Source organism: Astatotilapia calliptera, chromosome 1 (genome assembly GCF_964374335.1).
Source record: "Astatotilapia calliptera chromosome 1, fAstCal68.1, whole genome shotgun sequence".
NCBI classification, from domain to species: domain Eukaryota; kingdom Metazoa; phylum Chordata; class Actinopteri; order Cichliformes; family Cichlidae; genus Astatotilapia; species Astatotilapia calliptera.
The window spans coordinates 3,657,855-3,672,239 of record NC_137422.1 but is presented as its reverse complement, the minus strand read 5'-3'; the positions used below and the strand labels follow the sequence as shown (position 1 = coordinate 3,672,239).

Below are 14,385 nucleotides of genomic sequence, written 5' to 3'. Positions count from 1 at the left end.
GACTGCCCACAACAAAAGGCCACCCTGGAATGTGCAGTTTTTTGCGCTATTGGGGATCTGGGGACCCAGAACCGGTCAGTATCTAGTGTGACCACCATTTGGTGGGATGGATTATCTCAATATGGCAGATGTGCCCACTACCACACATTTGGACTGATTTGTGACCACTGTTTGGGAGGGATGGTTATATTGTGTATCTGGAATGAATTTTAGGTCTCTACGTCCATCCCATGGGGAATGGGAGCAAAAACAAAAGTGTTGCGTTTATATTTTTGTTGAGTGTATATATATATATATATATATATATATATATATATATATATATATATATATATATATATATATATATATATATATATAAATATATGTACATACATTTTTACAGCATATTGTGTTCTGTATCCTGATTGGCTGTAGACCATTGTCACTCAGTCTTTTTTTTTCTTTCTTCCCCCCCTTCTCACCGTCTCTTCTCCCCTTTGGTTTTCTTTCTCTCCCTCTCTTTCTTTCATTCTTTCTCCCTGTCCTATCCCCCAGTCATGTCTGTCCCGTTTGTAGCAACTGAAAATAAAATAAATTCATAATTATAATAAAGGTCAATCAAATGGACCAATATGGCAAGGCCATGATGATCCACTTGGTAAAATAAATCTGCTTGGCATCTTTCTTGGCCTTAAGACAACAATTCTGATGGCTAAAGATCCAAACGGGACACAAAAAAAAAAAAAAAAAAAAGTGTGTAAAGAGGAGTTTTACAGCCCCCGGATCCAGGGAGGGCCTGTTTTGTATGAGCCTGGGCCACATAAAGCATATAAACCAAACCATAATCAGGCCAGATATGGCATGCCATCACATAAATAGTGCCATCATTGCCAGGCCTAGCCAACATCTGGTTGACATGCACCCTGCCATGACGCCAGTCAGTCAGAAGTATCAGCTTGACACCAGATCTGGGCCAGACCTGTCTGCTATGTGGGCAGAGGCTACAGAATGTGAATGACGTTCAGCAGCTTCAAGCAACTATAGTAGAAACTTTACTTCCAGGTGAGTGATTGAAGCGACTGCTAATGAGAGACTCTGTTGATGACCTGCAGTAAATAATTTAGAGGGTTAACTAAACAACCAGAGCCTGAAATGTCCAAGCAACCAGCCACCAGCTCCAAAGAAATGTGAATCGCATAAAAGTCCTCCTGCGATATTTCTGACTTCCACACTCTTCTGGTGTTTTGTGGCACCATTCTTAAGCCAGTTGTGATAACATTTAATAATCTTCTCCCACTAGAAGTTTATTAAAAGAAAAAGTTTTAGGCCTAATTTTAAAGTTAGTGTCTGAAAACTGAAACAGACATAGGAAATGTTTCTGTAGCAGGGAATTCTGATAGCTGAGGAGTCCCTATCTGTAGGAGGACTCTGGGAAGTGCTCCGTCGGGATAATATGGTGTTAGGATTCCTTTGAGATATTCACATTTTATTAAAATCACTTCAGGAGTTAACATGGAGGCAGTATTGTAAGCAAATTTCCAGTTGTTTTCTGATACAACTGAACAAGCCAGTTAACTGTTTTTTGCTGCTCTGAATTTATATTCGAATATCAGCTGTGAAGGACCTTTTTGCAAACCTCTAACTCAATCATCATTTCATCTTTTCAGTCTTACAGATGTACTCAAAATAAAAAAAGCTCTTTTCACATTTGGTCGAGACGTGTTTCTTCAAACTGAAATGCTGTGAGTTGTGTCTTTACAAGTTCTGGTTGCCATAGAAACAAGGTTGTTAGAGCCTGGAGATGCACACTTTTAGAAAGTTTGAAAACATAATAAGCGAAGAAGAAGAAGAAAAAGATAACATAAGAAAAGTGAACCAATAACTCTTTTTGAAAAGTCTTCAACAGACAGCCATGTCTTCAAGGCCCAGAAGCCAGAAGCAGTTTTCACAGTAAGTTTTTGTGGAGTGTTTCTACTGTTTTTCTCTGTGAAGCCCGATTCGGTAAATGATGTATGCTAATTACTTTTTACTGTTCTTGCAGGAACACGTATGGTTTGGGGGAAAAGAAGAAAACCCATGATCAGAGTGTTGTCCTGTGTGAAATGCTGAAGGGAGAAAGACAGCTCGCAGGGCTTAAAGCCAAGGATGAGGAAGGCACACAGGTGTGAATTTGTCACTGGCATTTCTGGCAGTTTAAGGTTTATCAGGTAGCCAGTGTTAATGGTCAGTGTTGGGACTAACGCGTTATGAAGTAACGCGTTACAGTAACTACGTTATTATTGTGGTAACGAGCACGGTAACTAGTTATTATGCCAAAATCAGGAACGCGTTACTCGTTACTGGGATTTAGATAGGCTCGTTATTCGTTACTTCATGTGGTGGCTCTCGCGGAGCTTCCACAGATTCAATAACATTAGCAAGTGGTGGAGGCCAGCAGGTGGATGAAGGAAAGGGGAGGCAAGAGGAGGAGAGACCCGAAGCGGCCGCCCGTCCGAGTATCAGGTGAACTGACCTTCAGGTAAGAAGTTATGACCTGCAGTCTATCTGGGTCAGATATAAACCAAGTTTAGTTGGAGTTTATTTTCGTTGTGTTGACTTTTTCGTACTGCGTGCTAGCTAGCATGACGGGGTTTCTATAGAGATTGACAGACCACGTGACTTTCGCGCATTGCATGCCGGGAACTCGTGGCAAAACAATCCAAGTACCGCATCAAATGCAAGCATTTGCAGCACCGCAAAACGTTCATTCTCCGGTTCCAAAACCTTCTTGCTTTTTCTTTGCCCCCCAAAAAAGTTATGTTCAAAACGAAGGAGAACAATGCCGGTCCGTACAAAGACAGACTCGACGAAAAGTCAAAGAAAAGATAAGAGGAAAAAATCAAAGGAGTGAAAGGGTCAGACCCTTACGAGCACACAGAGGGACCAAAGATGTTAGCGTGCTGCCCAACTTTCACCACGCTCATATTTATAATTATACGGTTCTTGGAGTGAGTGCATACACTCGTGAAGTTTAGTAACTTTAGGTCACTGCAACAAGCCCAGGTACAGTTTACCGACGGATGGGTGCAGGACCTTGAAATGCACCGTGTAGAAAGTAAAGACCATCGTACATATCATAAATTTACCAGTCTCACAAATCGTCTTCATAAATACACATTCGTTAACCGTTTATTAATAGGACCTTTGAGCTCAACGTTAATTAATTAGCAGTGGAAATAATTTCTGGTACGAGTTACAGAAAAGTAGCAGTGACAATAATATTGTATGCTGTAATCGTACTGGGCAATTAGTGATAGAAAACAACAGTTTTATCCTGTGAATAAAAGTATATGTTTTTGTCAATGTACCATAATAACAGAAGCGAAACACAATATTGTGTCAGGACAATTCACTATTTATGCACAATAAACAAAGGAGCATAGCGCGACAATTTCTGTTCAGCGCCAGACTTGCTTGTAACCTATATCACCAATTATGTTAAGAAAAATGACGCATTAACTACTACAAAACACTGACCTTCGTGTAAATGCTTGGAGCAGACTAACATGTGAGCTGGAGGGTTCTGGGACGTTATATTTGCTCTTTGAATGGCTGCAATCCAGGCCACCCGTCGCCTCTTTGTTACTTCGGAAACATGGCTCGAACAATTTCTCTTCAACGACGTAATCCGATAACAACCGATCTCTTTACCCGTCGGCTTCCCGTGGCTGTCATGCGACCGGCTATTGCAGTTAATAATACAACGGCTTCTTGACATTTTTGTGTTTCTTTTTATCGCTGTGTGACTGGTTTCAATTGAAAGCCTGCGTGTGCTAGTACCTCTTGCCACGAGTTCCCAGAATCCTTTGCGGTTTTACCCCTGAATGACGTCACATTTTCAATCTCTATACAGCTGGGTGGTGCTATGTTACTGATGTTGAACTTTATTTTGTTTATACGGTTAATTATTAGAGTTTCCAACCGTCCTGTAAAAAACGGAATTGTCTCATATTCAGAGAAATTATTACGCGTTTCGTATTGAGGTGAAAAGGAACAATTTGTCCCAGACTTCAGCTACAATGAAAAAGACACAAAGCTGGAGTTATTCTGTGTTTACGCTGCACAGCTGCCTCTTCTTCTCTCATCCTCTCCCCTCCCTCTCCTGTTTCTACTTCAATCATGAAACTGATCAATGATCAGCTGATCTGCTTTTCCCTCTTGTTTATTTATCGTCCGCTTTGCACCAGAAAGAGGAAACCACCGGATGTCACGTTAAACAACAGCAGCACGTTTGATCAGCTGTTGTTAGAATTTATTTAATATTACTTTCTAGTATCAGCTGATGTTTGCTGGAGCCATAAAGCTGGATATGTGGTGGTTTTGTCCCAGTCCAGCCCTGTATGCAGCTCATCTGCAGTCTGGTGTTACCTACATCTTCCTATTCAGAAGGCAGAATTTCCGAGTTCTGAGTACAATCAAAAAGCGCCACGACTGCAGTTTTTGTGTTGGATGTAAAAAGCGCACATGACGCTGTAACGTAGGCTAGAATCATGGCGGTGGTCAACGACGGTCCAGGCGTGGGATTTCTCTGTGTTCCCCGGGCCATCTTGTTGATTTTCACGTTTTGTTGCTTCCTGTTTTATTTTGTTAATCTGTCTCCATCTTGTTTTCTCCTGGTTAGTTTCAGCTGTTTTCCCCAGTGTTTTCATTTCCCCCGATTACCCCAATGTGTAATTAAACCTCTGTTTGCATTTGTTCGTTGCTGCCTTGTACTGTTTACCCGCCTGTGTGGCCTGGCCCTAGTTCAGCTTCACTTGATATCTCTTCAACACAGATGTTTTGGATACGAAGCAGTTGTTTCTTGAGAGTCTGTTGATAGCTTTATGTCCTCAGTTTTAAGCTCTTTTCAAACACACGGTTTCACCATAAGTACCCTTGAGGCCTACTGTCCTGAAAGTCATCACAAGTATTCCCTTAGTAACGTAAACCTTTTCTACTTTGTGTGCATTTCTGTAGGAGCTAAAAAGTTTGAAGGACCAGACAAAGGAGCTGCAGGATGACATTAATAAAATACAGGAGCGCTTTCATGAAGCCTTTGTTGAGGTACTGTAGAAGACCATTTCACACAAGCTGAATTTCAGTTTTATGGTTGGAACGAAACTCAAATTGGACCTGAAACTGTGTAGGATGAAGATGCTGATGATGCTCTGGAGGAAGCGAAGGCAGACAGCAAAGAGTTCATTCAAAAGGAGGCAGAGTTAGAGAGATTAAAGAAAGAGTATGCTGAACTGATGGAGAGGAGAGAGGAGCTACAGCATCAAGTTCAGAGGCACTCAATGTACAAGCACTTCATGGAGCGTGTGCTTAAAATAACAAAGGTACAGTATTTTTATTTCATGCTAACAGTAATCAGTTCATTTAAATAATGTCTTTATTGTCAGTGCACATGCATATCATGTGTGTATATATATATATTATTTTTTGACTTTTGGATCCAAATCATTTTCACCCCTCAGCTGTTCCAGGCTAATGGTGGGCGGCGTGGACAACTTGGTGAATGTAATAACTTGGCGACAAGTATGAGGAGACATATGATTTTGAAATTCATACCATAGCTGATCTACTACGTCATTTTTTTTTTTACCCTTATCTGTGTTTCTATTGTCCTGAACCGTCTGCCAGAGGACAGACTTTCAAACAAAGTGACCAGGGTGGGATGAACGTCTCATTGTGGTGTTTTAATTTTACTTTAATGTTATTAATGTCCTACTTTGAGGCAATAGGAATTGTCAAAGACTTTACAGGCGAGAGACAGGCATCTGATGATCTTCTGGGTGATGATGAGGACCCTTTAGAGCACTTTCTTCTCTGATGCTGTGCAGCTGTCAAATCTCATACAGATTAAATATGTCAATCTGCACTTTATGGAGCAGCAAGAGAAGGACACCAGTTGTTTTTTAGTTGACTTGGTTCTTTCAGAGGATCCTCGGGACAAGAGCAGGGACATAGAGACTGGCCCCGGTGTGGTAGAGGGTTAGCCCTGATGCTGGGGGAGACGTTGTCCAGTGTATCTGCTCTCCTTGTAGCTGATGGAATTTAGGATTAACTGCTATTAAATCAGCGTGGCTGAAGTCCTTGCTATGATGTGAACAGCCTTAGGATACATCCTGTGACTGTGTGATGCAGATGAACAAGAGCCAAGTTAGCGTCAGCATCTGGTGGAATATACACAGCAGTTATCACAACAGTACCAAACACTGTTTCAGAAATATCTCAGATATCAAATATCAATATTTGACTATTTATCCATCCATCCATTCATGACTCCCATGTTAAAATACCAGCTTTACAGTATTAAAAAGCATACAGTTAGAGTCTGCAGGAAAATGTAGTCCCAGTGCTGTGTTGAGACAAGCACAGGTGAACTATTATCAGTCTAATAGCAGAACCCACAAGCTAAACAAAATACCAAAAGGGGAACACTGGAAGCTAACGAGGAAGAGGAACAAGAAGCAAAAGCAGACAATGAGATGAAAAAATAGGGGAAGACAGAGGGGTGAGTGAAGGAACCACTGAAAGTCAAAGGGGAAAATGAGACTGGGAAAAGTAAAACTAACAGTAACCATGCAGAACAGGGAATACCGAAATAAAACAGAGCCAATCAAAGGTTGCTTTTTGTATGAAAACGTGTGGGGGAAAACCTGCTGTGTGTCAAACTCCAGCACAGAGAGCACAGAGCACCATCCATAAGTATTGTATCAATTATTAATGATGATAATAATGATGTTAAACAGTGATTCCTCCACCGAAAACACTGAAGATAAAGCTACAAGCAAAGCTGTGTGTATGTCTGTGTGTTACAGTTTGGGGATACTGAGGCTCTCGCAGACTACACAGAGAGTCTGCTCCATTTTCAAGATCAGTTCTACCAGAAGGAGATGAAGTTGCAGGATGAGGTCGACCAGCAGAAGAAAGCACTGTTAACCCTGCAGGACCAGCACAACTTGGTGGTAATGCAGAAAAACAGTCTGCTGTCTCAGCTCCAGACCGAGCTAGAGAAGACTCAGGCCGAAGCTCTCACATGGGTACCGGACACAATCCTGGATCACATCCCTGCAGCAGAACTAAGGCTAGGTCAAATATACACTGTGAATGGCATTATGTGTTGCTGTCTTCATACAGGAACAAAAGTGGAACCACATTCAGGAAACAGCTGCAAAGAAGACACTACAACTGGGAAAGATTAAGATGGCGATCCTAAACCTCTATGAAATGACAGCAGGTGCCATAGGAGAAAAGGAAGGAGTTGATATGAATGACACAGAGACGCAGCTGAACAAGGTAAACTCGCAGATCAGTTACTGACAAAGAGCTAGAGCAGCAGGAAATGATCAACATAACCGCCTGTTCTTCTTCTTATAGCTGCAGGTGTTCTCTGAGGATGAAAATGACATAGTGAAACAATATGAAGCCAGACTTCATGCAGCCAGTGATGGAAAGAAGCCAAACAAGGACAAAGGGAACACAAAACCCAGAAAAAAATGAACGCATATTCAGTTTCTTGGCATACCGAATCATTTATTACTTCAAATAAAGGTTGAAAATATTTAGGTTTTTGAGCTGTTTTCAAACTGAATATGACTGAATAGTTAATATTTTAGCTAGGACAGGTAACTTCAATAATACCTGAAAACTCAATTCCATGTGCAATCAGCAGCTGATTAGTTACTTTGGAAAGGCTCCTTAGTTTGTCTTCCTGGCTGTATTTATTCAGTTAGCAGTGGTGGAGCATTCGAGTGGAGCTACTGCGACTGGTTTTAATTTATTTATTTTGTTTTTCAATCCAGTGCCTGTTTTATTAAACAGTAGAATCAGGACATATATGTGAACCCAGCTGTCATCCTTAGTAGGCTGACACCTCAGACACACACTCCACGTCTTAATGTTACAGTATTTAGGATGTGCACTCTCAGTGACATCAAAAGGAGGCAAAACCTCATTATGTAGTCCTCATAATAAAGCAACTTGAGGCAATTGTAGTTGTGAAGTGGCATTGCATACATATACATACATATACATACAATACTGTATATCCAGAAAGCCTACATGCAGATGGTTTTGGGTGTCCACGTGACTGTTATGCAAATCATTGAAAACACAGAGGACAACACTGCCACCCTGTGGACATCAAAGAGTATTTTATTTACTCAGTGAACGAGCCCATTTATTTTCTTGGGCTGGTTAGATGTGCTTCTAATTAATAGTTAGGTAGAAGCATGTTGGATATTTGCTGAGGTTGTTGCATCTCTTAATCACAAGATGTTTACTCAGAATGCAGCAAAGCTCACACACAAAGGCACAGCCATGTGAATACAGTCCAGTGCAGTTGTGAGTAACACATCAGTGTAGATGTCTGTTGAACTAATAAAAATGTGACATGAGATTGTTTTTGGTGTCATTTCTAAAGCTCCCTGTCAGCAGAACTACACAAAAACCAAGAACAAAAATCAATGAGCTCAGCTGAGAGGTGGAGCATGTGCAAAAGAAGAAGCTGCTACATTTTGGTGCTGGTGGACATTTGTGACATGGCTTTGGCCTTACTGGCCTTAAAGATTCCTTCTTGTCTGCTGCTGTTGTTTCATTAACAACCTCAGATATTTACAACACATATTTGATTTTGCTCTCAGAGTGAACACAAAGCACCAAAGACTCATTCAAGAACAGGAAAGAATGAATGAAAACCTGATTCTGTGTCATATAGCAGAAACTCAGTGCCACTAGGGATACAAACGTGTTCAAGGTAACCTGCTGAAGAAAAACACAAGCATCGGTATGAGAAAGAAGAGTGATTTAAGTGACTTTGAGTGTGAAACTGCTGATCTACTGAGTTTTTCCACATGACCTCTGTAGGGTTTACAGAGAATGATCTGAGAATGAGGAAATATCCAGTGAGCAGCAGTTCTCTGGGTGAAAACGGCTTTTTGATGCCAGAGGTCAAAGGAGAGGGCTCGGCTGCATCAAGCTGATAAGAAGGCAACAGTAACTCAGAAATGCCTCTGTACATCCAAGCTATGCAGAAGAGCATCTCTGAACACATTGAACCTTGAAACGGATGGGCTACAGCAGCCAGAGACCATATCTGGTGCCACTCCTTTCAGTTAAGGACAGGAAACCCAGGCTACAGCTCTCAGGGGCTCAGCAGAATATTGCAAAAACATTGCCTGGTCTGAGGAGTCCTGATGTCTGCTGTGACATTTATGGCAGGGCCAGAATTTAGTGTAAACAGCGTGACTCCTTCCTGCTGCTCCTGGTGTAATGATGGACATTTTCTTGACATAATTTGGATCTCTTAGTACCACTGAGCACAGCTTACCTGAGTATTGTTGCTGACTGTGTCCATCCCTTTATGACCAAGAAGGGTACACTTAGCTCTTAGCATAACCCCACTCAGTATGTCCGGTGCTGTATGAGTAAAACTCTCTGGACTCGAGATGGGTAGAGCTCAGGCGTGGTTTATTCCCCTTTTGTGGGTCTCTGCAATAACATGGGACATGAGTAACCATGGGTTTCCAGCAACAGGATTCCGCCCAAACTATCAAGAGAAGTTTCAAATTATTAGACACGACAGTCTCCTCTAGCTGTTAGCCGCTAGCTCAGTGTGTCCATTTTTCCTACCGTCTAACCCATTAATTTCAAAACAAGATCATAAAACTGAAATCTACTCAGATGCTACTGTATGGGCAGTTCATGCTGTTAATGCACTGCCATGTTAACCTCAATGAGGATTTTCAAATATGTTTTAAACTCATGTTCAGTCAGGGCGGACTGAGGAAGAACTTACCACAGCAAAAGCTTCATTGCCACTAACGGGATAAGATTAGGGAAAACCAGTTTACCAGTAGCAGACTTTTAAAATCGAATCTTTCAAAATAAACCCATGGTTGCGATCCCAAGTTTAACAGGAATTTAACCACGACAAAACCATGTTCATTCTTTTACATCATTACATTAGCAAGTACAACCTTCAGGTGGAGACCCAAACGCATGATTTGTGTAACTGTGTATTTAGGCTGTATGTGTGATGATGTTCGTGCAACGTTTAAATGAGATTGGTCCACGTGTTGGGGAGGAGAGAGGGTACATATGCAACAAGAATATTATTTTTATTATTAATATTTTATATTGTATTTTTATTAGTACATTTCCAAAACTTTCAATTCCAGTTGAGAAAAATTAAAAACGGACATTTTAATCATTTCTCGGCTTGACGTCGCTCTTCAGCATATCAATGAACAGCATCAACACACTGCTCTAAATGTTTCTGTCCGGTCAGGCACTAAAACTATCCAGTCATGAAGCTTCAGGAACAAACAAATCAAACCAGTTAGATACGGCCCGAGTGAATCCGAGTGAGTCTGTCTTGCGTTTCTGTGCAGGGTAGCCAATCAGATGTTAGGTATCATCTGATGATGAGCAATAAAAAATATTATTTATTAATTATTTTATGATGCAGATGCAGGCACCATCAAATAATTATGTTAAGTTAAATTAATTATGCATTTAATATTTTTATTTTAATTAATTAATAATATGTATTTATTGTTTATGTATTTCCAACTTGACTAGATCAATGACACTTTTGATGAACTGCACGCAGTTATTTCATTCTGGCACTCTCGGCGCTCCATACCTCTCTGGCTCCATCCCTGCACTGCAGTGTTTTTCCAGCAGATGTCGGCAGCAGAAAGCCCAGTTACTGCTTCTATGCTGGTGTTTGCGTCTCCACCGGGACAGCTGTTGTCGGAGGTTCTGTTTCTTTGGTTTACAGCTCACACACGGCTGACGATCGGCGCCTGCTCATTGCGTCTTCTCTGCTGCCGCTGCTTGGATCGCGGACCTGGAGGGTTTCTGTCCCGTCCGTGTGCTCCTGTGTGCGCGTATGTGTGCGCTGTGTCTGATGGTAACCCATGGATTGACGGAGGGGGAGGCTATTGTTACCAGCCCGGTGGCTTGTTCTGCTGCAGCTGCAATTTCAGCAGAGAATGCCCAAAGCAAACGGAGCGGTAACTGCACGGATAGCGCAGGAATACACCAGAGGATCAAGGTAATTACAAGCGTATTTGTTTCTTTGTAGCCATGCCCCAGATTTGTTTCTTATTCTCTGTGGAGTAATAATAATGAATAAAAACGAGGTCTCGCGCGAGGCTGTAGAATGGTGTCAAATCACAGCATCGCGCGCGGCTCGTACTATCGGAGGCTGTGGGTTTGTTTACCAGCGCTAAATGACACTTTGAGCCGCTACAAAGGTCCTGATGTCGGCGAAACACGTCCACACCGTGGGCAGCATCCTTCAGCAGCCTGGCCCTGCGTGTGTCTGGGATGGAGACACTGAAGGCAGCGGCAGCAGCTCTCGGGCCTGCTGGGGGAGCTTCGAGAATACAGCGAAGTTATTCAACATTTTTCCTGACAGCTGAAAGCAGAAGCACTGCTCAGATATTCATTACGCTTTATTATACTGGCGTGTTTCTGCTACTCCTGTTTGTCCTGAAATGATAACCCGTAACATTGTACTCTCTGAGTCTCACATAGTTTTTGCAACATTTTTGGGTCTTATTAAGTCTTTATTGGCTTAATAACTGCCTCACTCACTGATACACATTCTGCGCAGTAACTCACATGTGATACATATTAGTAAGCACAAACACAACACAGCGGTTAGGTCTTAAATTGAACCAATGTATGCCAGTTCTTGAATACTGAGTACATGAATATTTTTTCTAATCATTGTACATGTTTTAATTTTTCTGAAGCACAGAAAAAAAGAGATTCTGTTTGTGAGGTTTCGCTGGGAAGATGTAAAAGTTTTATTTATCCAGTTTGAAACCAATGAAAAAGATCAACAAAGTGCAACGATTCCATTGTACTTGATTAGCTAATAGATGAGGAGTCTGTAAATGTTTTACAGTCTTCAGAGAGAATCATCGAGAGTAGGCTCCAGACCACCAAGGGCTAAAAAAAAAAAATCCCTAATTCACTGGGTGTTCTTTATCTTTAGTAATTCAAGTAACTGCACAGGAACCTGAGTCATTCAGTTACAAAACATTTAAGTATGTCCTGCTGTACTCACTTTGTGTTGGAATTCTCTCTCACACTCTCTCCTTCTCTTTAGAGCTCCAATGATGCTTACTCCTAAATTAAATGGCATTTGATCAAATTCCCAGGCTTGTGGTCCACCAGGAAGTTTTTAACCACAGGGCTCCCAGTCAACATAAAGTACCCGGGGACGGATGGATATTCAGTTTATGTAAAAGTCCAAACCTCAGATTTTGGCAGTGACCATTACAGTTCAAACTCTATGTGCTTAACACAGGAAACACAAACATTAGACCTGTGTAGGTTTGTATTGTTTTAAGGCAGGGAAAAAACCCAAAGTAAACTTTACAAAGAAATAAAATGCAAGTTAACACACACACACACACACACACTTCCAAAGAACAGGACCACACTTACCGAAATCAACGTCTGCACACTTTGATCTAGAAATAGTTAAAAGATCTGCAGTTTAGAATATTACAGAACATTTGTTACATTTTGGTTGGAACTTGTCCTGGTGACCTTATTGCTATCATTATCAAAAGTGAGATCGCTGTCCAAATGACACTAAGGTTTCTGACTTGAAACTTTGTCTCAAGTTTGCCTTCAGTTCTAAATGTCTCAGGTTTTGAGACATCCAGACATCAGCACAGATAATTAGTGAACAGAGGTTAGATCATCAGAAAAAAAAAATTAGTAGTAGTTTATAGCTAATAGTTTTCTGTATAATATGAAGTGAAAGTTGAATAAATATGATTGTAGGTTGAGAAAAAAATATATAAACTAGACAAGCGAATCTAGAGGAATCCAAGGAAGAAGCACGACACTCTAAACAGGAATAACAGCTCCGTGTTAAACCTGTGAGATTGAAGTCGTCATCAGTTACAAGCCTAATCCAATCAGAATATGTCATTTTTTTATATTGTTGTCTAAAGATTTGGAGGTCAGAATAAAAAAAAATTCAATTTGACAAAAAAGAGTTTAAACTCCTCCACATGATATTAAATGAACACACCACTTCTTTAATAATGAATATGACTTAATGTGTTAATATGTTTTGATTCAGTACGTATCCTGATAGAGTAATCTTAGCTAGTTTCATTTGTGAAACTGGGCTTATGACATTAAAATTAGCCGATGCAACCAAACACTTTATGCACCCGCAGTAACTTAAATGTGCAGAGGGCAAAATGTGACTCATTTCAACAATCCTACCTCCGACCATGAACCACTTCAGCAAAAAACTTGGTTCAAGTCCAGCTCCCAAGTCTCCACTCGGAGGTTTATTAAATAAAGCTCAGCGTGTATTCCGAGAGTAAAACACAGCCTGCAAAGGCAGAGTACATGTTCATCAGTCAGGTAGTGTGAAAGGGTGCAGTCCCGTCTCTGTTCCCTCTCCTAGGTTGGGTCTCCACCCTTTGTGCTGGGTCTCCTGCCAGAGCTCGTCTGTGATTTAGTACGCTGACCACATGCAGCCGCTGCCATATGTTTCAGAGGACAGCTCATATTTAAAGCTTCAGTGCCCATTCCTTGGTAGCCTCTAGATGAAAGTCGTTAAACGTTTTTTGGTTACAAGCCACCATCTTAGAACAGACGGGAAAGATTTGTCTTCAGACAACAGCAACACAGCAGAAAGGTAGCATCCTGCTACCTACTGGGTAAAAACATACATTCAGTTCACTTTGCATAGTCAGACGCTCAGTTTGCTCTCTGTGTCATTTGTTTATAGAAACTCAACAGGACACAAGGAGGTCAAATGGACTCAAATATAAAGTAAATTCTGTTGCTACAGTGTGACACTACAGTGTGGCATTTTGTCTAAATATCAGAGCTACACTCTTAAGGTGGATCCTTTTTGTGGACTTTTTAAACCAAGAAGGAGCCATCAGTGTTATCTGCACGTCTGCTGTTTGGCTCCTCAAAGCTCTTTGTTTCTCTTTGTTCAGGCTTTGACAAACACAGATTTTCACTGCATAATCCCGCTTTGGGGTTTTCCCTAATCCAGATGATTTGCGTTGTCCTGCAATGTGTCCGGATCATCACTCCAGGTCTGTCACTGGTGTAGAGCCAAACAGAGGATGCAGATTAAGCTGGATTAATACCTCTGCTGCTTTGTTTGATGATGAAACATCAGTCAGAATCCAGCTTCAGCTGAGTGAGGTTCATTTTTTAAAAGTGGCTCAAATAGATTATCCTAGGGCGTACTGGTAATTGTACTACACTGCATTTTGTGTATTGTCATTACAAAGCAGGTTAACATTGCTAATTGAGCAGTGAAGTAAAGTGAGGCTTCAGCTGGTCTCTCACGACCCATGCTTCTTGTTGCACCTG

At 41.2% G+C, this 14,385-nt stretch overlaps 2 protein-coding genes and 1 long non-coding RNA gene across 3 annotated transcripts in view; 2 read left to right on the top strand and 1 right to left on the bottom strand.

Annotated features, from left to right (window-relative positions):
• The first annotated feature begins 1,756 nt into the window (after positions 1–1,756).
• On the top strand, positions 1,757–7,571 carry LOC113007728 (coiled-coil domain-containing protein 42 like-2-like). Its single transcript, XM_026144646.2, has 7 exons — positions 1,757–1,932; positions 2,024–2,144; positions 4,978–5,064; positions 5,148–5,339; positions 6,825–7,046; positions 7,144–7,302; positions 7,384–7,571. Exons 1-7 carry the CDS (start codon positions 1,895–1,897, stop codon positions 7,504–7,506), a joined length of 942 nt encoding a protein of 313 aa, XP_026000431.1. The 5' UTR covers positions 1,757–1,894; the 3' UTR covers positions 7,507–7,571.
• Positions 5,693–10,793, bottom strand: LOC113007794 (uncharacterized). The gene is made up of 3 exons (XR_003269949.2): positions 10,652–10,793; positions 9,335–9,495; positions 5,693–6,176 (listed from the first exon to the last, which is right to left on the bottom strand). It is a non-coding gene; the product is annotated as an uncharacterized LOC113007794 (long non-coding RNA).
• Positions 10,794–10,925: 132 nt separating this feature from the next.
• LOC113007674 (USP6 N-terminal-like protein) overlaps positions 10,926–14,385 on the top strand; it is a 29,553-nt gene continuing 26,093 nt past the window's right edge. Inside the window, exon 1 of the mRNA XM_026144517.2 lies at positions 10,926–11,065. The gene's annotated coding sequence lies outside the window, so the exon portion shown is untranslated. The remainder of the gene's footprint in view (positions 11,066–14,385) is intronic.

Excerpts from the sequence above, each read along its gene's own strand:
- LOC113007728 (XM_026144646.2), top strand. The coding sequence starts at position 1,895 with ATGTCTTCAAGGCCCAGAAGCCAGAAGCAGTTTTCACA. Across the intron at positions 2,145-4,977 it reads AGGATGAGGAAGGCACACAG|GAGCTAAAAAGTTTGAAGGA; the intron begins GTGTGAATTTGT and ends GCATTTCTGTAG. Across the intron at positions 5,065-5,147 it reads TTCATGAAGCCTTTGTTGAG|GATGAAGATGCTGATGATGC; the intron begins GTACTGTAGAAG and ends GAAACTGTGTAG.